The sequence below is a fragment of the Ylistrum balloti genome, unplaced genomic scaffold (assembly GCF_031769215.1).
Source record: "Ylistrum balloti isolate Yb309-2 unplaced genomic scaffold, AGI_CSIRO_Ybal_v1 Utg370450, whole genome shotgun sequence".
NCBI lineage: Eukaryota > Metazoa > Mollusca > Bivalvia > Pectinida > Pectinidae > Ylistrum > Ylistrum balloti.
In genome coordinates this window covers 716,948-744,766 of record NW_026782299.1, presented here as the reverse complement: position 1 = coordinate 744,766, position 27,819 = coordinate 716,948, and the positions used below count along the sequence as shown (strand labels likewise).

At 34.4% G+C, this 27,819-nt stretch overlaps 1 protein-coding gene across 1 annotated transcript in view; it reads left to right on the top strand.

The window, feature by feature from the left end:
• LOC132555029 (inositol 1,4,5-trisphosphate receptor type 1-like) overlaps positions 1-27,819 on the top strand; it is a 148,139-nt gene that overhangs the window by 119,260 nt on the left and 1,060 nt on the right. Inside the window, exons 46-69 of the mRNA XM_060219366.1 lie at positions 548-697; positions 1,201-1,357; positions 2,082-2,179; positions 3,973-4,008; positions 5,720-5,819; positions 6,171-6,221; positions 7,215-7,448; positions 11,398-11,538; positions 11,954-12,103; positions 12,466-12,567; positions 13,033-13,116; positions 15,837-15,872; positions 17,927-18,112; positions 20,025-20,133; positions 20,550-20,668; positions 20,884-21,053; positions 21,296-21,484; positions 22,505-22,666; positions 23,334-23,442; positions 23,645-23,768; positions 25,451-25,626; positions 26,009-26,161; positions 26,445-26,522; positions 26,812-27,069. Of these exons, the coding sequence (XP_060075349.1) occupies positions 548-697; positions 1,201-1,357; positions 2,082-2,179; positions 3,973-4,008; positions 5,720-5,819; positions 6,171-6,221; positions 7,215-7,448; positions 11,398-11,538; positions 11,954-12,103; positions 12,466-12,567; positions 13,033-13,116; positions 15,837-15,872; positions 17,927-18,112; positions 20,025-20,133; positions 20,550-20,668; positions 20,884-21,053; positions 21,296-21,484; positions 22,505-22,666; positions 23,334-23,442; positions 23,645-23,768; positions 25,451-25,626; positions 26,009-26,161; positions 26,445-26,522; positions 26,812-27,069 (3,172 nt within the window). The remainder of the gene's footprint in view (positions 1-547; positions 698-1,200; positions 1,358-2,081; positions 2,180-3,972; positions 4,009-5,719; positions 5,820-6,170; positions 6,222-7,214; positions 7,449-11,397; positions 11,539-11,953; positions 12,104-12,465; positions 12,568-13,032; positions 13,117-15,836; positions 15,873-17,926; positions 18,113-20,024; positions 20,134-20,549; positions 20,669-20,883; positions 21,054-21,295; positions 21,485-22,504; positions 22,667-23,333; positions 23,443-23,644; positions 23,769-25,450; positions 25,627-26,008; positions 26,162-26,444; positions 26,523-26,811; positions 27,070-27,819) is intronic.

The window sequence follows — 27,819 nt, the reverse complement described above, 5'->3', positions numbered from 1 at the left end:
ATAGTAATACACATTTTATTCCTTGTGGTTTTAGCCTGAATGGGTATGACAATAAAATATTAGTCCTGTGAAATTAAACTATACCACATGTCTTAGATTCTGTGATGTACCACGATGGCTTTGTAAAAATTAGGATATGATTTTCATTTGGCAATAGATTACATTGCTGATCCTATCGACATTACATATACTATAAACCGGGTTATTACATAAGCATTGGATAGAACTTTTATACAATTACAAAGCCGAAATTATTATTTTTGATTTACATAATGTATTGTGACTATTGTATATTTGAGACCGTTGGAGAGATCTTAAATGATCCTGTACTGGTAATAAAATTAATTAAACTTGTGTGCATTGATGTGGAGGGAATGGGTTTTTTTTTTTGTAACTTTTCATAATCTCAACAAGTTTGAGAAAAATAGTCGCTATGACTTAAGCAGGAATGATGAATGACAGTTAGACTCATAGCTGTGTTGTAGAGTTTTCAGAACATGATTTTGATTTGATACATATGAAATATCAATATTGACTGTGTGAACAGGATATCCCAGGAGTCAATCCGTCAAGGTCTAGCCCATACTGAGGAGCTGGACATCAAATGTATGCAGATACTACGTGCCATTATACACAATGAGGAACGTAAACTTCCTGAAGACTGGGATACAAGGGCTGCCGACCAGAAGATCAAAAAGTAACATTTCTGTTTGAGTGATTTTGGCTCAATTTCATTAAGATTTAAACAAATATCCTGGTTTATATCTAAAAGGGGAGACAAATCTCCCTTTTTATTTATAGGAATTTAACTTGTTTAGAGTATTAAACTTATCCTACAATAACCGTTGGAAGCCAACTCATTACCTCTGACTCTGAGTAAGGCGATTGGCTCATCTGAGGACCCAAGTGAGCCAACACATTACCTCTGCTAATAGTAAAGAGATGGGTTTACCACAAGACCCCAGGGGCCAACTCATTTATTTCTGACTCAAAGTAAGGGGGATGGGCTTATTACAGCAACCCAGGTGGGCAACACATTCCCTCTGATGCAAAGAAAGGGGATGGGTTGAATGCAATTAAAAATAATTCTATTACTTCAAAATGCTACTGAATAGTATGGATGGGGTTATTACCAGGCATGGGTCTATTGTGACTTACAAATGGAAAGTAATTACTGTTTAATATTTGTTGTATTAACAGACAACTGTTGTACATCAAGGAAGTCCAGAATGCTGTCAACGTCCATGGATTTGTGGAGAAAGTGCTTCCTCATGTGGCTCGGCGGAGCGATCTTATTGCAAGAGAGGTCCTGGCATTCATGTCACTTATGCTCTTCAATGCAAATAGGGATGTGCAGGTAAGTGCCTATAGGTGAAGCCCCCTTGGCACTCATGTTCATATGAATGTCTTGTGTGCGACCATATGAGGTAGCATCTAATTAACACATCAATATTAGTGAGCATATCATTTTAAGACAAAAACTTCTATAATTAGTGTGAAAAACTGGTTTATCCTAGATTGGATATTGTACTGTTTCCAAAGTAGTATGATTTTACATACTAATTAACACATCAATATTTGTGAGCATATCATTTTAAGACAAAAACTTTTATAATTAGTGTGATACCTAGTTTATCCTAGATTGGATATTGTTTCCAAAGTAGTATGATTTTACAGGTTTTTTAGTGTTCATTTTTTCGCTGGACAAACTTGCTCAGCACTGCTCTGATTATACAGGAATTTGAACATTACATTTAGTTTTGAGGGTTGATAAAGTAATGCCTAAATATAACAATACTTTCTTCTGTTAGATGTCCTTTTTGGGTTTCATAGCTTTCCGTCATAGGAATGAGAGATGATATCAGAAAACCATTGACAATTGAGACATACATGTTGAGTCTGTCTTCATACAGCATTTCTGCACCAATAGGTATCCTTAGTAAGTAAGAAAAAGGTGTGTGAAATATGTAGAATAAGGCTTTCTCTGATAAGTCTGAATATGTACAAGTGTCAGCTATATAATAATGATCAGTATAACATAAAAAACAGAAGTATGTAGTGTCTTCACCATTTCACGACAGAAATCCATGCTGGACTTTTTCCTGTCAACGAGAGAAGAAGTGTTTTTCATGGCTGTACGAGACCGAATGCAAATCTCAACAAACTCCATCAAGGAAAAGTAAGCAGAAACAGATCTCATCCTACATTGTGTTAAAACACTTTAGAGCTATCTAATTTACTTGTATTGATTTTATGAAGTATATTTTATCTTAGATATACACTAGGTAGCTTCTATTCTCTATTTAGTACTTTCCTTTTCTTCCAAAATGATAAATCGCATGATATATCTGTATCATGGTATTTTCTATCAATTTTGTCAATACTTCATGTACTTCATTACAACAATACTTTGTTTGATTAGGAAACAGAGGTATTTCCTTCATCACAATATTGTTAAGAAGAGTTTGCATTAAATGTAGAATCCAGTATGTTGCATCCTTTAACTGACTTTATAATCAGTACCATCTACTTGTAATCTGTGACCATATCACTGAACGAAATATATATATAGCACCATCTAGATGTTATCTGTGACCATATCACTGAACCAAATATATATATATATATAGCACCATCTAGTTATCTGTGACCATATCGCTGAACCAAATATATCTGTAGCACCATCTGGTTGTTATCTGTGACCACATTGCTGAACCAAATATATATATAGCACCATCTAGTTGTTATCTGTCACCATATCACTGAACCAAATATATATATAGCACCATCTAGTTATCTGTGACCATATCACTGAACCAAATATATATATAGCACCATCTAGTTATCTGTGACCATATCACTGAACCAAATATATATATAGCACCATCTAGTTATCTGTGACCATATCACTGAACCAAATATATATATATATGTAGCACCATCTAGTTATCTGTCACCATATCACTGAACCAAATATATATATATATATAGCACCATCTAGATGTTATCTGTCACCATATCACTGAACCAAATATATATATAGCACCATCTAGTTATCGGTGACCATATCACTGAACCAAATATATATATATATAGCACCATCTAGTTATCTGTGACCATATCACTGAACCAAATATATATATAGCACCATCTAGTTATCTGTGACCATATCACTGAACCAAATATATATATAGCACCATCTAGTTGTTATCTGTCACCATATCACTGAACCAAATATATATATAGCATCATCTAGTTATCTGTCACCATATCACTGAACCAAATATATATATAGCACCATCTAGTTATCTGTGACCATATCACTGAACCAAATATATATATAGCACCATCTAGTAGTTATCTGACCATATCACTGAACCAAATATATATATAGCACCATCTGGTTGTTATCTGTCACCATATCACTGAACCAAATATATATATAGCATCATCTAGTTATCTGTCACCATATCACTGAACCAAATATATATATAGCACCATCTAGTTGTTATCTGTGACCATATCACTGAACCAAATATATATATAGCACCATCTAGTTATCTGTCACCATATCACTGAACCAAATATATCTGTAACACTACAAATTCCTTTCTGTGATTTATCACCATATCACATACTTCTAAGTTTTCACATTACAGATAGCACTTCAGACATCACACGACATGAAGACTGTTAACATGGATTTAACAATCTATTCCTTCAATTTGAATGCTTTCGTTTAGGAACATATTCCAGCTGTTTGTAACAATGTATTCCATACATACAAGAATGCAAATGTCAAGGTCATGTTTTTCTTATGATAGGCAGCATGTTCTTCATGACAATATCACAAAAATATCACAACATTTTTGATGGCAGAAACATACTTGTTAGCTGTTCGTCAATGGTGTGTCCCATGTTCATGTTGAGCTGTCCTGTGTGAACCCCTCATATCAACCCTTTACATTTTAGATTCTTAATGGCAAGAAAATGTCGGCGTTTACAAGGGTAAATCTCAGGCATGGTGTACAGATTGTAGTTATGTCTCACAATGTGTTTACTTTTCAGTCAACAAAGAAAGTTCTCGTTTGGAACTTTGAGTCTGACTCTGGTTAATCCACTTCTTTCTGTTGATATCAAACGTTGTGTGAGGTTTGCATGTGATTGGAAGCTGCACCAAACAATGAAATCATAAGATGTACTTTAACAAAAAATGTTAAAGGAATATAATACAGAGGGATACCGATGAAATATTTTGAATGGACTTACAACAAAATTTGTGATGTATTTCGTAAACAAGAAACCATTGAGGCAACAAACCGAAATATGAAAATTTCAAAATCAGTTTCCAATACCAAAATAATAAACCCACTTAATGTCTGTTACAAACATTTTAAAATCTTTTGTTATCGCTAGAGATAGATAATTAGGCAGGCTGAGTTAAATTAACATTTAAGGAATCATGGTGAAATTCAATGTTAAATACTATGTAATTTTGCCATGAATATGACCTAGGTAATTAGTGTATTAATATTGTGGTACACTGATATGACTGGAAATAACACTTAGTTTAGGAATGGTTGAAGTAAACATCACGATTTGTGGGTAGCAATGCTTTTACACCATTTCACAGCAGTGTGATGACTAGGTACATGTGTAGTCAATGGGTTTACATTCATCGATAACAGAACAATGATAGAGATATTTACAAAGTGACATCAGCAATTTTTATATGAGAGCTAACATTAATATTGAATCCAGCATTCAACTACTATATATTTCTGGTTGCAAGTTTTCAGTGTTAAAATATATTTGCTATCACTATTTCTTAAAGATGACTGATAAAAGTCCTTTGGGCCTGTTATTTCTCTAAGAACATAAAGGACAAGGCGGTTTTGGCCCTATGGAATTTGATACAGTATTAGATGAATAATTCAAAAAGTGACCTTATCATTGCAATTAACACATTTTGATGCCTTATACATATTTCTTATACAAACCTAATTTGACCTGATGTCATCTTGTAAAGCTACAAAACTTACTTTAAACGACAGTAACATGATGACTAATCACAGAACTTTACAGATTTCAGTTTCTCACAATAATGTTTTTGGGAATGTTTTAGTATCTAACAGAGTCACTTAGTCAATTATTTTATTTCACAGGGAAATATTTTACCAGCATGTAAGAAGTATTCTAGTTTCCATGTTAAATGAGATAATAATAATTAGATAGAAATTCAATTCTAACTTGGTGCTAACTCATATGACATTGTCTCCAAACACTATTCACCTTTATAATGTGTATTCCTGATCAGGTATTACTATTCATACAATTTATTGCACGATTAATTATGAATCCTGTTAAATGAAGAATGCTAAATTTTCTGAGAGACTGATATATACAGCATGGAATATATAAACACAATAGTTGGAATTTCACATGCATATCAATCATTATACATCTGCTGTGACTCCATCATTATTGGCGTGAAGAACACCCATGTAACCAATAACCATCGAGGTGGAGAATAATTGGAATGCTCTCCCTGTTTTTTTCCCCAATTGAGTGCAATGTATAGCTTAACTGAAAATACAAACAACTCTCTGACCTAGTACTATGTATACTTATAAATACAGACAGAAATAAATATATAACACCTGTGTGTTTCAGAATGTAATTTTTTTTTATACATATATGTAATATACAAATTTTTCAGGCGTTCTTTGTTGGCCCAACATCAAGCTCGTGTCAAAGAAGCCTTTAACAACATGGGATCGTTTAACGCCAGCTTGACTGTTGGTCGTAAGGCACTACAGGTACAATCACCAAGTACTATATACTTACTATAAACCTACCAATATCTGAATCAGTTGTGTATTTTTCTAATATATGATGTCAGTAATTTTATAGGATTCTTTCTACCCATTGCTGGGTAAAATTTAGCTAATAGAGAGATACATAGTAAATTCTAACTGGCGAAATTAAGAAATCTAATCCCATGTCAGCTGTTGTGTTCATTATTCATTTAAAAAAAAAAAATGATGGGGTGGATGGAGGGGGAGGGGTTTGCTTTCAAAATTTGCTCATTGTATTGCTCAATAGATATAAGTTGGCTTTGATAGTTTTTCTAAAACAAAATTAAAAGTGGAAGTATTTTTTCTTTGTAGCTCATTCAGGATTATGAACTTCGTCTGAAAGATGAGAAAATGCAGGGATGGGTAAGTATTGTCACAGCTATTTATTCAATTGCTATACACAAGAGATACCAATGTTATGCAGCTTCAATAGCTTATTGGGAACGCTGTGGTAATTAATCCCCTTACCCTGCTTCAACTACTGACCATTCATTTTTACACTGATGAATAAAAGCTGTTGCTTACCATTTAAAAATATATATTACCTATATATATATAAACTCTTTAGATAGACTGTGACAGTTTTTAGTCATTCCTATAAAGTTTATTTTCAAAGAACCATTAAGTTATAAGTATATGCTTGGTACAATGTACGTAAAGTAGGAAATTTACTCTAAGTTCAAGATGTGACTAAATCTTTAAAATCTCAACTAAACTATGTAATTTGTTTAGTAACTCACCTAGTTCAAAGGGTCATTGAGCTTATGCCGTACTGCAGGCATCTGTTGTCTGTTTGTCTGTCTGTCAACTTTTTATACAAATGGCCACTATTCCTGAAAGACTGAGCAAAGATTGACCAAATTCGGTCAGAAGCATTCTTGGGGGAAGCAGAACAAATTTTGTTTAAATGGTTGTTCTTAGCCCCTTTGGGGCAGAGATGCAGTGCCTTATAGGGGGAGTAGAGCACACTCTTTATAATCCTACAACTGTAGCAATGATTGAATTTTGTTCAAAGTTTGTTTGAAGCATTCTTTGGTGAAGGGGAATCCATTTTGTATAAAGGATGGGTTGCATCCCCCTAGGTTGTAGTTGTATTTCCAGACAACAGATTATATTAAGACTTCTTATAAAACTAGCCAACTTGTATTTCTAGACAGATTATGTTATGACTTCTTATAAAACTTACCAAGTTGGCTTAACCATTCTTTCACAAAGAGTTAACAGTTGTACAGATTGGAGGCAATGTTCTCAGTGTGGGAATTTGTAGGGAAGATGGCAATGTAGCACCTGAATGTTTTCATCCTTTGTTAAACAATGAGTATGACCCCTTCAACATGTACATACACTATCATACAGAGTGCCTTAAGTCGAGCTAAAGAGCCTCCACATGACCAAAAGAGACGAAGTAAAAAACGAAAAACTAAACAACAAGAAAGCTTTAAAAAGAGCAAGAAGATAGGTGTGATTCCGAACGGACTGTCACATGACCACAGTGTGATACGTGACAACAGTCACGAAGCCTTATTGAAACCAGCCCCTGAATCACAGGACATCACTCCAGAAGTGGAACTCTCCAGTGTCAATGTAGAGGTAACCATGGCTACCATGCTCTCCCATGGTATTTGGCTTGTGGTGACCAGCATGTATGTCCATGGTAACCTGTTGTGCATGTGTAGATACAATATGCTTGCCTTCCACCAATCACAATTCTTTATTCACTTCATCATTAAAACAAAAATTTATTTGAGGTTTTATATCAATTCTCAGTTTATTTTTTACTAACAAATCACTTTTAACAAGTCCTTTCACAACTTGTGTCTTGAATGTATTCACTAACACCAGGGGTAGCAGTAGCTGCCGAATGTTCTTATATGATTTTGCATGTAAGTTTACATTTTGCTATGTCAAATTTCATTTTATGATACACATTCTTTGTTTGCAAAAGCATGACTTAAAACAAGAAGAACAATGCATTAAATCAGCCAATCACCTAATTAACATATTATCTTTTGGCTTTTGATCTAAACCACATTTTGATTCAGCAGTTTTTGAAAGAGTTATTGCCCTTGCTTTTTAAATTTTGATCATGTCTGGGGAACTTCTTTCACAACTTTTAACCAATCTCTTAGAAACCTGTTGGGCTTATGACATAGGGTTGTGCTTGGTATTTTGATTTGTCAGTCCTTGTTTCTTTTCCATTTTTTCAAAATCTATTTTTAATTAGGATTGTATATAATGGGAACATATAAAAATTTGTATTGACTTCCATCATTTTGTACTGTTGTAAATGTATTTTATGCATGTGATGCTGATATTAATTTGAAGATTTAGCTAATGTTGAATATTATTGACATGGTTGTGAAGCATGATTAAATCCTGTCATATTATCCATGAATATAGGAAACTCCTTAAACCTCTCTTTGGTATATTTGTAAAATTGCGCAATCATCGTTTGTATTAAATTTCATTGTTAGTTCTATTACCTTGGGTATTCAATAGAAACCAATTTGTAAAAGTCATGTCACAAATCAAAGTTGGATCTTTCATCCAAGTTTTGACTGGTAGGTGATCACTCTGCATACATCTTTATTGAATACACAGATAAGACAATGTATATAGAACATACTTTGCTATCATTATAAAACAGTAACATCCAATTCATTAGAAATTTTAGATCTGGTGCTCTGTCATACTGTGAAAACTAACCTTAAATCATCATTTGTTAAATACTGATAAAGAACAACTGTTTAGTGGTGATTGACATTGATATGTATATTGACACTGACAATAAAGAACAACTGTTGAGTGATGATTGACATTGTTATGTATATTGACACTGACAGTAAAGAACAACTGTTGTGTGGTGATTGACATTGATATGTATATTGACACTGACAATAAAGAACAACTGTTGAGTGGTGATTGACATTGATATGTATATTGACACTGACAATAAAGAACAACTGTTGAGTGGTGATTGACATTGATATGTATATTGACACTGACAATAAAGAACAACTGTTGAGTGGTGATTGACATTGATATGTATATTGACACTGACAATAAAGAACAACTGTTGAGTGGTAATTGACATTGATATGTATATTGACACTGACAATAAAGAACAACTGTTGAGTGGTGATTGACATTGATATGTATATTGACACTGACAATAAAGAACAACTGTTGTGTGGTGATTGTTATGTATATTGACACTGACAATAAAGAACAACTGTTGAGTGGTGATTGACATTGATATGTATATTGACACTGACAATAAAGAACAACTGTTGAGTGGTAATTGACATTGATATGTATATTGACACTGACAATAAAGAACAACTGTTGAGTGGTGATTGACATTAAAAAAGTATTTTGACACTGACAGTGAAGAACAACTGTTGAGTGGTGATTGACATTGATATGTATATTGACACTGACAATAACAAACAACTATTGAGTGGTGATTGACATTGATATGTATATTGACACTGACAATAAAGAACAACTGTTGTGTGGTGATTGACATTGATATGTATGTTGACACTGACAATAAAGAACAACTGTTGTGTGGTGATTGTTATGTATATTGACACTGACAATAACAAACAACTATTGAGTGGTGATTGACATTGAAATGGATATTGACACTGACAATAACAAACAACTATTGAGTGGTGATTGACATTGAAATGGATATTGACACTGACAATAAAGAACAACTGTTGAGTGGTGATTGACATTGATATGTATATTGACACTGACAATAAAGAACAACTGTTGAGTGGTGATTGACATTGATATGTATATTGACACTGACAATAACAAACAACTATTGAGTGGTGATTGACATTGAAATGGATATTGACACTGACAATGAAGAACAACTGTTGAGTGGTGATTGTTATGTATATTGACACTGACAATAAAGAACAACTATTGAGTGGTGATTGACATTGTTATGTATATTGACACTGACAATAAAGAACAACTGTTGAGTGGTGATTGACATTAAAAAAGTATATTGACACTGACAGTGAAGAACAACTGTTGTGTGGTGATTGTTATGTATATGACACTGACAATAACAAACAACTATTGAGTGGTGATTGACATTGAAATGGATATTGACACTGACAATGAAGAACAACTATTGAGTGGTGATTGACATTGAAATGGATATTGACACTGACAATAAAGAACAACTGTTGAGTGGTGATTGACATTGATATGTATATTGACACTGACAATAAAGAACAACTGTTGAGTGGTGATTGACATTGATATGTATATTGACACTGACAATAACAAACAACTATTGAGTGGTGATTGACATTAAAAAAGTATATTGACACTGACAGTGAAGAACAACTGTTGTGTGGTGATTGTTATGTATATTGACACTGACAATAACAAACAACTATTGAGTGGTGATTGACATTGAAATGGATATTGACATTGACAATGAAGAACAACTGTTGAGTGGTGATTGTTATGTATATTGACACTGACAATAAAGAACAACTATTGAGTGGTGATTGACATTAAAAAAGTATATTGACACTGACAATGAAGAACAACTGTTGTGTGGTGATTGTTATGTATATTGACACTGACAATAAAGAACAACTGTTGAATGGTGATTGATATGTATATTGACACTGACAATAAAGAACAACTGTTGAGTGGTGATTGACATTGATATGTATATTGACACTGACAATAAAGAACAACTGTTGAGTGGTGATTGACATTGACATGTATATTGACACTGACAATAAAGAACAACTGTTGAGTGGTGATTGACATTGCTATATATATTGACACTGACAATAAAGAACAACTGTTGAGTGGTGATTGATATGTATATTGACACTGACAATAAAGAACAACTGTTGAGTGGTGATTGACATTGACATGTATATTGACACTGACAATAAAGAACAACTGTTGAGTGGTGATTGATATGTATATTGACACTGACAATAAAGAACAACTGTTGAGTGGTGATTGACATTATTATGTATATTGACACTGACAATAAAGAACAACTGTTGAGTGGTGATTGACATTGACATGTATATTGACACTGACAATAAAGAACAACTGTTGAGTGGTGATTGACATTGTTATGTATATTGACACTGACAATAAAGAACAACTGTTGAGTGGTGATTGACATTGACATGTATATTGACACTGACAATAAAGAACAACTGTTGAGTGGTGATTGATATGTATATTGACACTGACAATAAAGAACAACTGTTGGGTGTTATTGACATTGATATGTATATTGACACTGACAATAAAGAACAACTGTTGTGTGGTGATTGTTATGTATATTGACACTGACAATAAAGAACAACTGTTGAGTGGTGATTGACATTGATATGTATATTGACACTGACAATGAAGAACAACTGTTGAGTGTTATTGACATTGATATGTATATTGACACTGACATGTTATACAGGGACCTGTAATAGTTGTTCTTTTAGGAAAGTTTAAAATGTTGAATGATTTGTCTGATTGTCAGTCGATGAAGACGGTGGAAAACATGGTCAGCAACATTGATGAGGGTGTGGTAGAGATGCTGGAATACAAGGATGATGGCTACATCGAGCTGGTCCTCAAACTTCTGGCCAGACTCTGTGATGGTCAACATAATGGACTTCAGGTAACCAATCACTGATAGAATTGGAAATTAAGATGGAAAACCATCTGTCTTCAGCATTGATTTTAAGATCAGAGGTCCTTACGTAAACATAAATGTGATGTGATGATGTTTGGAATGCTTTGATTATGGGAATATATGTTAGAGTATAATACATGCTAACCCTTCCAATTACGAATGGTAGGAAGAGGGGATGGAAATTCCAAGATTAAGCTCCAGTTTAAACCCGGGTTAATCAGTCAAATGTTGACAGTTACCAGATTAAAATATGTTGTTCTATGATTTCTTTATAAAATTCTACTGATGGGTCTTGCTTCAAATATGCATGCCTCCATGTAAAGTGCTGTTTTCCAATTACAGATAGAAAAAAGGGGTATAATGCTTATTTTACAGATAGTATTTCTGTTATATGTTTCAGAACTACATGCGAGAACAACCAGACAATGTGAAGTCATTTAATATTGTAGGGGAGACAGCTCAATTCCTTAATGTTGTGTACTCCACCATCAACAGTAAAACTATCGACCTCATCATCCAAGTGTTCAGCACACTGAACGAGTTTTGTTCTGTAAGTATGCAAGTGTTCAGCACACTGGATGAGTTGTGTTCTGTAAGTTATACTAGTGTTCAGCCCACTGAATGAGTTCTGTTCTGTAAGTAGTTCAAGTGTTCAGCACACTGAACTATTTCTTCATGTCAGATTATCTTGTATTTTCAGCATAATTCTGCAATTGGACACAAATTTACTCTGAATGCTTTCATATTAGAATTATTTAACAGATTTATGAGAACTGAGCAGAAGGCAAATTCTAGACAATCACTCTTCATGCACAGGACAATTCCAGACTACCTTTTTAGTTATCTTTTTGATAAAATGTGATAACATGCAAAAAAACACATGAATCACTAATCTTATCTTCACTTATTCAGGGAAACCAGGAAAACCGATTTGTGATATACGATAGGAAAGTTGTGGACTACATTAACTTTATTCTGAGAGCTGGAGAGATCGCTGACTGTGAGCCAGAGAAGGTAGGAGTAAGAAAGGAACTTACTGATCTTGAGAAGATAGATGAGGCAATGGGAGATAACTGTCTGATCTAGAGAAGGTAGATGAGGCAAGGGCAGATAACTGTCTGCTATAGAGAAGGTAGATGAGGCAAGGACAGATAACTGTCTTATCTAGAAAAGGTAGATGAGGCAATGGGATATAACTGTCTGATGTGAGACGGTAGATGAGGCAAGGGCAGATAACTGTCTGCTATAGAGAAGGTAGATGAGGCAAGGACAGATAACTGTCTTATCTAGAAAATGTAGATGAGGCAATGGGATATAACTGTCTGATCAGGAGAAGGTAAATGGGGCAAGGGGAGATAACTAACTGACCTTGAGAAGATAGATGAGAGAATGGGAGATACCTGTCTGATCTAGAGAATGAAGATGAGTGAAGGTGATCATAAATATTTTGCAGATTATTTATACACTTACTGTTGACAGATCCTTGATCTACGACAGGCCATCGCATCCCTAGTGGTGGCTCTAATAGAGGAGAATGGACCTGGCAAGTCTCAGGTGGCTAAGGTAATTACATACAACTGGTATGTCAGGCACTTTCCTAGTCATATTCAGTCTTGGGTGTTCTATCAGGTGTTCATCACTATCATATCTCAGCATGACTATCAAGAGATCATTGTTGTTAGCACCCTGACAGAAATTACAACGTCTCTCCATCTGTCAATTCAAATATTTCAGTATCTGAAAGTTTGAACTATCAGAAAATTCCTACAATTGTCACACTGCAATCAATTGGATAATTTTTGCACTAGTGCACTCTTATGTTCAGCTATATTTATCTATCACATGATTGCCTTTTTATTCAGTGAATTTACCTAAGTTATGTTATGTGTATTGCACATGTGTAATATCAACTGTTCTGATGTAAGGTTTACATAATGAACCACACTCACAGTTTACAGTGAGACTCAACAACGACATCTATAAATATAGAGCTGAACACAAATTCAAATATAGAAATACCCATTTTCTACAATATTTGCCTGAATAATCTGTCATGTGATAAAATGTTGTTTCCATTTCATATATAATTAATGAAACTTGTCACAAATTATTCATTTTAGATTGCCAAAGGCTCGCTAAAATTTTTAATTCTTTGGAATGTTTCATTAGTCACATATCAAATAGAAACTTGTGTAAGCTCCCCTATATATTTATCTTTCATTTCTTACACTTCTGTTGATTTGTATATATTTCTTTGGAATGAATTTGTTCTGTTTTTCACATTAAGCATGCTCTTCTGAACTTTAAAAACAAACATTCTGCAGTTGTTAAATGCTCCAGTTTTCCAAATTTCCTGAAACTGAAGAAGTCGGTCAACATCTCTCCTTTCTATTTCAAGAAGAGCACTTTTTAAGAATAACAAAAACATTTGATTAGGGAATAACAAAAATGATTTATTAGGCACAATAACTTATGAAACATTTTCGAAAATATCCCTTCCCAATAAGGATCAATTAAAGTATGAGAAATAAGCCGACTGTTTTTTTTCAAAACAAAAACAAGTCATTGATATTTCTAATGATTGAATAACAGTGACAGGTTTATGGAAGGTAACAACACCAGTTTCTACCAAAGAACAGTAATTGAATTTAGATAGATTTGTGTTTAGTGTATATAGTTTGTATCTTCAGTAGAAAATAGGGAAATTTGAATTTTTTATTTGTCCTTGTGCTGACAAAGTTTGATCCTAAATAGCATGTTTTGCTTGAACTTTATTTTTAACCCACCATCATCAGATGGTGGGCTACTCCAATCACTCTTCGTCCGTCCGTCTGTCTGTAAACAGTTTTTGTTATCATTATTTCTTGAGAAGTCCTGGATGGTCTTTCTCAAGTTGCATATGTAGGTTCCCCTTGGTCCCTAGTTGTGCCCATTTGATTTTGGGACTGATGGAAAAAACAAAATGGCTGACAGGCAGCCATCTTGGATTTTTTCAATGAAGTTTGTTATGGCTATTTCTTGAAAAGTAAGAGATGGATCTCTCTCAAATTTCATATGTAGGTTTCCCTGGTCTCTAGTTGTGCCCATGTGATTTTGGGACTGATCAGAAAAACAAAATGGCCAAAAGGTAGCCATCTTGGATTTTGACTTTGAAAGTTTGTTATTGCTATTACTTGAGAAGTTCTGGATGGATCTTTCTTCAATTTCATTTGTAGGTTCCCCATGGTCACTAGCTGTGCCAGTTTGATTTTGGGACTGATCAGGAAAACAAAATGGCTGACAGGCAGTCGTCTTGGATTTTGCCTAGTAAAGATTGTTATTGCTATTTCTGCTGAAGTACTGAATGGATATCCTCTCAAATTTCATACATATGTCCCCTTTGATCTCTCCTTGTGCTCGTTTGCTTTTGAGATTGATCAGAAAAAATAAAATGACTTCCACATTGCCATTTTGGATTTGGCAGTTAAAGATTATCATTTATTTCTGCAAAGGAATGTTCAAATGTCCTATCATTAAGAGCAAAAACAGATAAGAGAAAAGAAGGGAAAAATCCAACTTTCAAAGAGCATATAAAGATCAAACAATGATGAGTGCCACGATCCCTCTAGGATCTCTTGTATTTTAAGTTGATCAAAGTTGATAAAATTAAGAATTTGTTTTGCGCAGATATTGGATGGGAACACTTGAGTTATTTTACAAATATATTTATTCTAATGTTGTAACCAATTGCTTCATGTAATTCTGTTTTGATATCATATTTCATTGCCACAATACCAGTGTTTTTTAAGATCTGTTTATAGAATCACATTTTGACCTTTCCAGCCTTTTTTGAATAAAAGCATCATTTGAGAACCCTTCATATCCCACTATATTGTTGTTCTGTCATAATGTACCTGATACAAGTTAAGTTCCCTGGATATTTCTACAGATGTTCTAGTATGATTGATCCATATAAATCATTTTGAAGGATATGATGTCATCAGTGTTATGATGTCATCAGTACTGTGATGTCATCAGTGCTGTGATGCTTTCCATAAATGCATATGTATCCTTGCTGAAAAATGTGACTTACATGGGGCGAAATGTTACAAGCTGAAGAAAACATCTAATTCTGAAGTTATAACCAACTTTTTTATTTTTATTTATGTTCTTTTTTTATGATTTTCTCTCGCATTGAATGAATTTTATTTGTTTCTGTATTCTACTTTTGCATGTTTTTCACTATGTTCTTCACTTTACATATTTCTGCTTTTTGTTTGTTTATATTTGCACTTAACTTAAAGCAAGGCAAAGCAGATGAGCTCAGGTACATCCACAAGGTTAGTATACATGTCTCTACCTCCTTGTACAGCTATACTCCAGCTATTGAGTTTAACAAGCTGATAACCATTCAAGCCCTTCAGTGTTTTTTCTTGTGATATGATGCCTGTATTACCTGATATTAGCTCACATGAGCCAACTGCTCTTTTGAGTTATTAATTGCGTGTTCTTTTTAATCTGCCATATATAAACTGTCATTTTACTCAAGAGCCGTCCATTAGTCATTTTTTTCTTATTAGCTTTTTCTGTTAAAATCTTCTCAATAACCAGCAGCGAGTAACATGCTTGAATGAAGAATAATTAAGTTTGTTTAAATAAATGATCTTGAGTCACTTTAAAGTTCATAGGGTTCAAATGAGTCAACCTTAAAATGACATCTTTTAATAACCTTAAGAATGACAATATGGATACATGTATTGGGTCAGTAGTGGGCCAATATGAATGGCTATCAAGTTGTTCTATTCTTATAAAAAAATGCCTTTAAGAACTTTGAAGGTCCCAAGGATCAAATGTGATAAAGTCATCAAACAATTTCTTCACAATAACCAAAAGAAGAGCCAATTTTGAGGTCAATGTGGTCAAGTGTGTTGAAATATTTAAATGGCTTCTTCTGAATAACTAAACGTCCTAGGATACACCATTAGCTTGCATAATGGAATTAAAATTGTTTATAAGAATGACTTAAAGGCACATTCAAAGCTCGAAAGATGAAAGGTGTGGAAATCTTCTGGATAACCATGATATGATGATATGTCAATTGACTTGTAATACACTCAGAAAAAGGTATTAAGTTTGAAATTAACGTAAAAGTTGTCGGAATAACCAATCCCATCAATGTCCTGATTTCTTAAGTTGTAGAGCTGGTGAGCAATACAGGTCCAGTGGGTCTCTTGCTTTGAATTATAAAATACATTACACTTGAGTACTTTTAATAGAATTATATACTATACTACTAACAATATATTGCTCGATTTGGATTGCTCATAAGGTACTTGATAATTCTGAGGATCTGGAAACACTTTGTTTTTAGTTCAATCTGAAACACATTTAATTGACTGCACAAGTCAGTCATTTTTTCTAATAACAGCTTGGTGCCATTTTACAAACCCATCATTAAAATCATATGAAATCTGCTTAATGATTAAGTTTCTGGCTCTCAGGTCTTAGTAAGTACCTTTTACAATGGAACTGTAAGTTAAAGGATGTTGTATAGTTTTTTAGCCAAACGTCCTGTTGATATTTTCCAATGTTTAAATGTGACCACCCTGAGCCCTGAACATTTCTTCCATACTCCTACAATGACTGTTACCAGTACTTCATAACCAGCCCTTATATTGAGCTCCAGATATACATAAGATTCATCAGATCTTTATGGTTTTAATTTTTATGTCTAAAACTTCTGTGAAGGTCATAGACAGCTGATAAAAAACAACATGTTATATCACTTTTTTGCAGCTTTGCTCATTCAAATGCTAGCTTTTCCCATGGAGGAGCTTTTTAATGCAAGGGAAAAACCAGACTTTTTAGAGAGCCAGCTTGTCTCTGAAAAACTAACCTTCAAATTTTGCTATGTCATGTGCAAGAAGTAATCAAATACTTGTATGTTGTAAAGAAATATTTTCAAAATTGAATGTATATGACATTGCTTCTCTTTCTTGGATGATATTTGTTTTGCTCCTACAGTGTAAAGAAGGAAGGCTAGAGTTCAAAAGGAGCTCGTAAGACCCCAATATTTTATAGTTAGATAGACACACAGTTTTGGTATTCCTCAATTGTGATATTCATGTGGTTATTATTGTGTTAATGACTGTTCTTCATTATTTTCCTTTTGGTTAATACAGTTCCCAATTTTAAGCATATCAAGTATACATGTAGTTAAATATCAGTAATAAATAGGTACATTTTATCACTGTCAAAAGAATTGGACAGTTACAAGAAATAGCATGTAAGCTAATCAATATAGTTTCAGAAGTACAAAATATAAATGATATAAGTGATATTTATCACGTTCTTTAATGAATATGGCTATGACTCTAACTTTGTCTGTGTATAGGAGGTGAAAGACACACTGGACAAGAATGCCCTGTACAGGTGTATGACACAGTGTTATGAGATGCATCAGGCTGACAAACCTAAACTGGACGATGTCTTAAACAGTGGTCCTCAAGGCTCCACCAGCTATCTCAAATCTGCCAAGTCCATTGCTGCTTTTGGAGGGAACTTCATTTCAGGAGTCATGGTAGGGCTTAGTTAATGTAAAACTTACAGAGTAGGGCTTAGCTACAGTAAAACTTACAGAGTAGGGCTTAGTTACAGTAAAACTTACAGAGTAGGGCTTAGTTACAGTAAAACTTACAGAGTAGGGCTTAGTTACAGTAAAACTTACAGAGTAGGGCTTAGTTACAGTAAAACTTACAGAGTAGGGCTTAGTAGGGCTTAGATACAGTAAAACTTACAGAGTAGGGCTTAGTTACAGTAAAACTTACAGAGTAGGGCTTAGTTAATGTAAAACTTACAGAGTAGGGCTTAGCTACAGTAAAACTTACAGAGTCGGGCTTAGTTACAGTAAAACTTACAGAGTAGGGCTAAGTTACAGTAAAACTTACACAGTAGGGCTTAGATACAGTAAAACTTACACAGTAGGGCTTAGATACAGTAAAACTTACAGAGTAAGGCTTAGTTACAGTAAAACTTACAGAGTAGGGCTTAGTTAATGTAAAACTTACAGAGTAGGGCTTAGCTACAGTAAAACTTACAGAGTAAAACTACAGTAAAACTTACAGTTACAGTAAAACTTACACAGTAGGGCTTTACAGTTACAGAGAAGGGCTAAAAAACTTACACAGTAGGGCTTAGTTGCAGTAAAACTTACAGAGTAGGGCTTAGTTACAGTAAAACTTGCAGAGTAGGGCTTAGTTACAGTAAAACTTACAGAGTAAGGCTTAGTTACAGTAAAACTTACACAGTAGGGCTTTACAGTGAAACTTACAGAGAAGGGCTAAAACTTACACAGTAGGGGGCTTAGTTACAGTAAGGCTTAACTAAAACTTACAGAGTAGGGCTTAGTTACAGTAAAACTTACAGAGTAAGGCTTAGTTACAGTAAAACTTACAGAGTAGGGCTTAGTTACAGTAAAACTTACAGAGTAGGGCTTAGTTACAGTAAAACTTACAGAGTAAGGCTTAGTTACAGTAAAACTTACACAGTAGGGCTTAGTTACAGTAAAACTTACAGAGTAAGGATTAGTTACAGTAAAACTTGCAGAGTAGGGCTTAGTTACAGTAAAACTTACAGAGTAAGGCTTAGTTACAGTAAAACTTACACAGTAGGGCTAAGTTACAGTGAAACTTACAGAGAAGGGCTTAGTTGCAGTAAAACTTACACAGTAGGGCTTAGTTACAGTAAAACTTACAGAGTAAGGCTTAGTTACAGTAAAACTTACAGAGTAGGGCTTAGTTACAGTAAAACTTACAGAGTAAGGCTTAGTTACAGTAAAACTTACAGAGTAGGGCTTAGTTACAGTAAAACTTACACAGTAAGGCTTAGTTACAGTAAAACTTACACAGTAGGGCTTAGTTACAGTAAAACTTACAGAGTAGGGCTTAGTTACAGTAAAACTTACAGAGTAAGGCTTAGTTACAGTAAAACTTACAGAGTAAGGCTTAGTTACAGTAAAACTTACAGAAAGATAAGAGGTATTTTGTGCTTGTTATTTAATTGTTTTCGTGTTTTGTAATCTTCTATTTTAAGTAAGTACTAATCTATCAAGGGTACCATTTTAATCTGATGACATGGTAATGAGGGAAGAAGACATTTACTTCATCTTTACAGGAAAAAATGGTCTAAATGTGAGGGATGCAGTGAAGCTCTTTATGAATGAATTGATTTCCACCATCACTATGAAATATATCGCAAAAATTTGAATAACTTCAAGTAAATGATTCGACCTATTTCAAAATGTATTAAAAAATTGGTGTAGATGGTGAAATCTAGGTCACCATTAATGTAACAAAATATTCTTGTTCAGTGTTTATTTAGAAATTAGTTTTGTTTTATATTGTTTTTTATCCTTGTGTGAATGTGGAAGCCAGAACTTTATTCTGGTATCAGACAACACCATCCATATCTTATATGTGACTTTGTGTTGTCAGGCTGGTAAAAAGGAGAATGCCAGTACAAAGGAGATGTTGATGGAGGTTGGCTTCACATTCTACCTCATCCTTGCCAGAATGATCGACATCGACCCCACCATGCCTGAGAGTATGTCTCGTACCTTTTATAGTCAGAACACATTTGCATGATTAACATATAGCAGAAGTGCTGTAATTCAAGTTACAAAAAAAAAAAAAAAAAAATGATGAAGGGAAACAAATTATTTTACAAAATGTTTTTTTGGAGAATTGCTGTAGAGATCTTAATCAAATTTCATATGTAAGCTATTTCTTATCATTGCTATTTCTTGAAAGCAATTTTCAAATTTCATGTGATTAAACACAGATTAGAGGACAGAAGAGAAAAGAAAGGAAAATATCTAACTTTTAAAGACCAAATGAAGATAAAACAGTAGTGGGTGCCAAGTTCCCACTGGGATGTCTTGTTGGCTGCTCCTACCATTAGATAAAGATGTGCTGTCTATAAGTAGACCTTTATTGTTGTATGATCTTCTGTGTTTCCAGAGGTTGACATTTCCCCGGAACAGCGACGAGCATTTGACTTCTACAAGAAAAATTCCATGTCTATAGAAATTGTCAAAGACGATATTCTACAGAAGGTCAACTTCAGAGTGAAGAACAAGGTAGGCTAATCCCATGTGTAATTTATATGATGTAGTTCTAGACAAGATGTAAATTATCAATTTTGTCTCATTTTACATAATAATACTTTCAAGAAATCATATTTGATTTGTCCCCTGATGATAGGAATATATAATCCAACATCATAATCTGAAACAAAACATATGTCTGAATCATGTGATTTTTGTTATATTATCTTACACTGTCTTTGTTAAAGAACTATCTACGTGATGAAGTTAAGGAGAAACTCAAATGGAACGTGGATCGGACATCTCCAAGTAACAAGATTCGTGACCTAATGAGTTGGACCAGAGACATTATGAAAGATATCAGTTATCAACGCCGCATACTTCACAACCCTATAGCCATGCTTTTCACAAAAGGATGGTAGGCAAAATTTTCTTCATCAGCAGATATCAGAGAATGTATTAAAAAACTTATTTGATAGCTGACTTATCTTTTGTGTCTAATCACTTTGGTATGCGGGGTGATAGTCCATCCGAGAAAGTTATCTTCCCTATCAGGGTGCTGTAGAACTCTGGTTCTTTAGTCTTGAATCTACAATGTCATGTTTTACTTTGACTCTACTCCTTAATATGATTCGGTATCATGATTATCTCCCCTGGCAGGTTACTTTGGAACTATGGGGCTACATTCCTAAGCGTGGCTATCAACCTGCTGATGTTACTGACGTGGAACAATAAAGCGACCCAGGAGGACTACGCTAAGTTGGCCGAATATGGATCAACGCCTGCTCCTTCACCTGATAGCTCCACCGGTAGTACCCAACCTCCCTTCAACTGGGACGTGTTCAAGGAGTATGTGTCACTTTATATTGTAAAGGGTGTCAGGGAGATTGTTAAACTCAGTCAAGATAGGAATTGTCTTCATTTGAAAAATTGATTTACTGATTTTGATTCTTATTAGAAATGCCAGTGATGTTACAAAATGGTTCAATGTCAATTTAGATTTTCATATATCACAACCAATTTGTGTGTGATGATGCCTTCAACAGACACTTGACCAGTCAAGCAACTTGGGCAATGGGGCAACTTTTAGAGGTGGGACGTATTAGGTCAGATATCTCAATTTTCAGATCTGGTTTTGCTTGGTGTATAGAATTAATATCAGGAAACTAGATACACATTAACATTGTTTAAAACCAACTTTGCTTCCTATTGTTCCTTAAAAATGATAATAGTATATAATAGATTGAACAAAAATTCCACTTTTGTCTGGTAACAGTGAACATGATTTGTATGATAGTACTGTATATATTGGAGATGTTGAAATGTTGATTATTAGTGCCTCTTATTGGCTAGTGGTTAATTTCTCAACAATGGTGTACAATTCGCTCAACACCTACATTTTTAGGGCTTTCAGAACTTCCTATGTTACAGGATGACTTCCGAGACCTTCCATTTAAAAACTCTTTCATCACCTTGGAATTGTCGCAGCCATTGATAGATGAAAATCTACGTTATGTATAATTATCAATTTAAATTAATTGTATCCTATTGGTTCAAAGTTTTCAGTTAGCTTTAATTAAAGAATTCAATGATCCCTGATGTCTGCGGAGACATTACTCCAGTATAGTAGTAAAACTAGTACTGTTCTTAATGTCTCATGTAGAAGTGAAAAGTCTAGACTCTAAGCAGGGTCTAGAATTAGAAAATATCCCAACATCGCATGTAACATGAATATTTTGTAGATCTTCAGTATCTGATTTTAATCACCTGGTAATCTGTCTTCAGTCTTTCTTGCATCCAAAGTAAAGAAGCATTGAATAGAGACATATAGAATCTCTGTTGATATGAACAATGTTTGATATATTTCAGTCCAGTGCCGAAAATATCGGGAATTCCTACCGAAACATATACTATACTGATGTATGCCCTGGGAGGAACACACAACCTCTTCTCAGTCTTTGTTCTCATCAGTTACTTCCTGTCTAACCATCCAAGTCTTCCAACTTGTAAAGAAATCACTGACCTCATCAGGTAATCAGGAAATCTTAATGGAGTGTTATGAGGATATTGTTAATTCGGGCTTTAAATTGGCTTTAATTGGAAAACCTAATGACGTATTTAGGAAATCTTAATGGAGTTGAATAGGGAAGTTTAATTGGGGTTTAATGGGGAAATCCTGCTGGTGTTCAGTGAGGAAATCGAAATGGAACTTTATGAGGAAATATTAATGGAGTTGATTGGAAATTTTAATTGGGATTGAATGGAGAAATTCTAATGGTAGTTGATAAGGAAATCTCAATGGAATATTATGGGGAAATCTTAATGTAGTTGAATAAGAAATTTTCATAGGGTTTAATAGAGAAATCCAAATGGTGTTCATTGAAGAATCTTAGTGGACTTTTAATGGAGTTAATTGAGAAATAATTTAATTGGAGTTTAATGGAGTGATGGGTAAATCTTAAGGGGACTTTGATGAAAATGTTGCATGATTAGAAATTAAAATATTTCAGTGACAATATATTTAGTATCAAATTTTGTGTAAATGTTTTTTAAATTTGCTGTGTAATGTGTTGATATAGTCTTGATCTACATTAGAGGTCAGAAAGAGATGAACTTCCCAATATCAGTGGGACAGGCATTTTTGTCAGTATTATCCAGAAACATTGTATCAATCATTAGATACTTGTATTCATTCTAGGGGCTGGTTTGGGAAGAAAGAAGAGGTGGACGATTCAGGAGAACAAAAAAAGGAGGAGGGGTCTAAACTGGAGGTCAAGTTCCTCAGTTTCACAACATTTTACTATGTGGTATGTACATGGTGACATATTTCAGTCCTCTACAAGCTTTGTACAGAAAGACAGGTGTTTCTGCTATAATGGCCTCAGAGTATTAAATAAGACTTGTTAATGAAGTATACGAGTGTACCTGGCATTGCTTGTGAAAGGGATCTTGTTATTTCATTTAGTAAAATGTCTTTAATAACGTTTTGAAAAACCTTTGATTTTTCAGGTATTCCTGGCTATGTCTGTGATGGGTACTCTCTTCCATGGTTACTTTTTTGCATTCCATCTACTGAACATTGTCAACAACAACCAACTCTTGAGTGGAGTTATTAAAGCTGTCACCCAGAATGGTAGGTCAGGGGTCATAAATCAAGTATGTATTAGGTAAATAAAGGTCATAGATCAAGGCTGTACTAGGTAGGTCAAGGTCATAAAACAAACCAGTACTACATATCTGTATGTAAGTAAAGGTCATAAGTCAAGGCTGTACTAAATATATGTAAGTAAGTATTTTTTGAAGTGACTATTACCTTAGATTTCAACATCGGCAAATGGAGAATTCGGCTTATGAATAATAAAAGATATTCATAATAAAGGGATACACATGCCCATAATTTGTTGTTTGTACATATTTTCGGCGTCGGAACATTGTTTATCTTGCCTTTTGTTTATAAACGTGTTCACGCTCGGTTGATTACAAAGAAAGCCGAGTGGGTCACATGGCTTGTCACGTGACGAAGTCATTTACATCCGCCATAAAGAAAAAATGGATAACAAGGTGAACAAACGCACATGTCTTATGTATGACACTTGCTTTTGTGCCTTTCTGCTAATTATTGTTTGCAGTAAATGATTCTATAGTGTTATATCATTTTTAATAGTCAATCTTAGTAATTCGTTTTGTTTTGGCTTTGTCGTGCGAGAATTATCTATGTCAATCGCGGGCGCTAAACTAGTGGGGCCCCAAAGGGGGTAAATACAATCAGAAAAGAAAAAAACTCATTGTGCAGGAATTGATACTTTGTCTGTACACATTAGTAGATATTGCACTGTTTATTATGAAGGCTATGTTTATCATCATGGTTGTTATTCTTACAGTAACACCAGTACCGTCATATTTTTACACTTAGAACGAATACCCCCAATTGGGCCCCACCTTGCAGTCAACAACAAACACATGTCGATAGTAAATTCAACACATAACACAACTATTTTCATTTAACATTTATCAGATAACACTTTTAGTAGTGTTGTTCATAACATATTCACGTGTCAAACACTGGATATTGGATTATAATAATTGACAGGCGGATACGTTATAGTTATAGGGCTAATGTTAAGCTAACCAGTCAAGCAGCAGCTTCGCAAATCCGAATCCGTATTCAGTCCAAGATCCTTCTTCATATTTTGACATCTATCGATTTCCTGTCTAATATAAATTTTTGCCTGTCCTCTTTTCTGGTCTGACTCCTTCCTCTTACACTTTCAGGCACTTTCTGTAAGGAAACTTAGGTCCTCATCGGCTTTTCGTATTGCGTCCGCCATATTGCTTCTTTCTAGGCTTATACGCATGCGCAGCATCTGGGTTACGAGCGGCAATGATGTATAAATTAGATCAGGACCGCACTGTTTACATTCTTTATTTATTTAGATATCAATAAAAAATGGTTGCAGTGACTTTTAATTTTAGTAATTAACAGAAAATCTTAGTTTTGTAACATACTATTGGAAAATAAAACATTTTTTAACGTTTTCTCATAGTGTTTTTTAACATTATAGTCGCTTTAAGGTTTTCATACAATAAGTAAGATATCAATATCTGCAATAATTTCTAGAAAGACACAGGGAGTGCAAAAAAAAAGGTTAATTTTGTTGTGCTCAGCTACTTCAAACACATGCAAGAGATTCTGCAATTCACCTGATATGAGTTAGCTATGTAGTTGATGTGTCTCTTCAACTATTCCACACTATGGAGAAATTTTCCAAGGTTTATTTTTAATGTAGGTTAATCTCTATACCTTTAAAATTCCAGGTATATCTCTACTATGGGTGGCCATCCTAGGGATGATTGTGATATACATATATGCCTTGGTGGGGTTTGCCTTACTGCGGGAGTTTTTCACCCCCGGGGACTACCTATACTGTACCAACCTGTGGCAATGTACCATCACAGTCATGAGATACGGCCTTATTGGGGACATGTTTGAGGTATGATGATCGCTGTGCAGAGCCATGGAAACAGGTTTACCAACAATGATCCAGTAACTTATCACTAAAAGAGAATAAAACTGCTGTAACATTTCATTAATAAAAGTAACTATTAATAACTTTAAAAAATTATTTTCACTTGAGCATTGAAAATTTTAAGATCTCCAATTTCATTTTAAGATCTCCAATTTCATTTTAAGATCTCCAATTTCACTTTGAGATCTCCAAATTCAATAAAAAATTTATTAACTAGCATTAATCAATCTAAAAATCAGACTTGATTAAGAAATTAGAACTAAACAATGAAATGTACTCCATGATTAAAACGAAGATTTTATCTACCGAGTTTGATACTTACTTTCTCTTTCTATATATTTTACAGACAATCCACCAGACAGAGCTGAGGAACTCATTTGAATATTTCTGGCCTCTTGTACTTTACCATGTATCTTTCTTCATTTTCATCACCACCATTGGTCTCAACATCATCTTCGGTATCATTGTCGACACCTTCTCCGAACTCAGGGATCTCAAGGTATAGTGTAACCCTAGAAAATCCTGGACTTCTTTTGGCTTGATCAATTGAATGTAAGACTAATACACCAAAGGTTTCAGGTTCAATTCCTAGCAGGGGTGTACTGACTTTTTTTTATACTTATTTAGAATTATGTCTTAAATATATTCATTGACTTTTTGTGATTTGCATGATATCTACTGAAAAAAAAATTCTAAATTGAAATAACAATCAAATCTTAACCCCTACCTCTTAAGCATATGTTTAATACTGAATGTAACTTTCTGACTGTTGTTATTTACAGTGGAGGACAGAGTCAGACATGAAAGATACTTGTTTTATCTGTAGCAGAAATAGCTACGACTTTGAACATACAGGAAAGGTAGGTGAACAAGTTAGGTGGGTCAGATCTTACAGAACTTTTATACAAAAACGTTAGGGAGAAAACTATGTACCAGTGCAGACAGTAATATTTTACTAATAGATGTACAGAAGTTAAAATCACTGTTACTATAAATAGAAATAAGTAATTCAATCCTTCACGAGATCAAAGTACAATTTAATTTTTCCGAGTGTAATAATATACAAATGTAAAATAATGAAGAAATCAGTGAGAAGTTTTCATCAGTCATGATTGTGAGTTGTTTGATCACTGCCTGATAACTTTGTAGGGATTTGACCACCATGTGAGAAATGAACACAATATGTGGGCGTATGTGTTCTTCCTTATCCACCTTGATGATGTGAAGACAAGTGATTACACAGCCATGGAACTCTACGTCTGTAAACTGGTGGAGGAGGAAAATTATGACTTCTTTCCTATGAACCGTGCTCTTTGCCTCTCCTCTATAGATGTAGACTCCACCGAGTCAAAGATTGACGAGCTACTACAGCAAGTTACAACGATCGCCAACAAACAGAAACAGGAGGTAAGCCTTCAACAAGTCACACTAAGACATATGTCTACCACAAGTCACACTAAGTCAGAAGTCTTTCACAAGTAACACTAATTCAGAAGTCTTTCACAAATCACACTAAGTCAGAAGTCTTTCACAAGTCACACTAAGACATATGTCTACCACAAGTCACACTAAGTCAGAAGTCTTTCACAAGTCACACTAAGTCAGAAGTCTTTCACAAGTCACACTAAGTCAGAAGTCTTTCACAAGTCACACTAAGTCAGTCACACTAAGTCAGAAGTCTTTCACAAGTCACACTAAGTCAGAAGTCTTTCACAAGTCACACTAAGTCAGAAGTCTTTCACAAGTCACACTAAGTCAGAAGTCTTTCACAAGTCACACTAAGTCAGAAGTCTTTCACAAGTCACACTAAGTCAGAAGTCTTCCACAAGTCACACTAAGTCAGAAGTCTTTCACAAGTCACACTAAGTCAGAAATCTTTCACAAGTCACACTAAGTCAGAAATCTTTCACAAGTCACACTAAGTCAGAAGTCTTCCACAAGTCACACTAAGTCAGAAGTCTTCCACAAGTCACACTAAGTCAGAAGTCTTTCACAAGTCACACTAAGTCAGAAGTCTTTCAAAAGTCACACTAAGTCAAAAGTCTTCCACAAGTCACACCAAGTCAGAAGTCTTTCACAAGTCACACTAAGTCAGAAGTCTTTCAAAAGTCACACTAAGTCAAAAGTCTTCCACAAGTCACACCAAGTCAGAAGTCT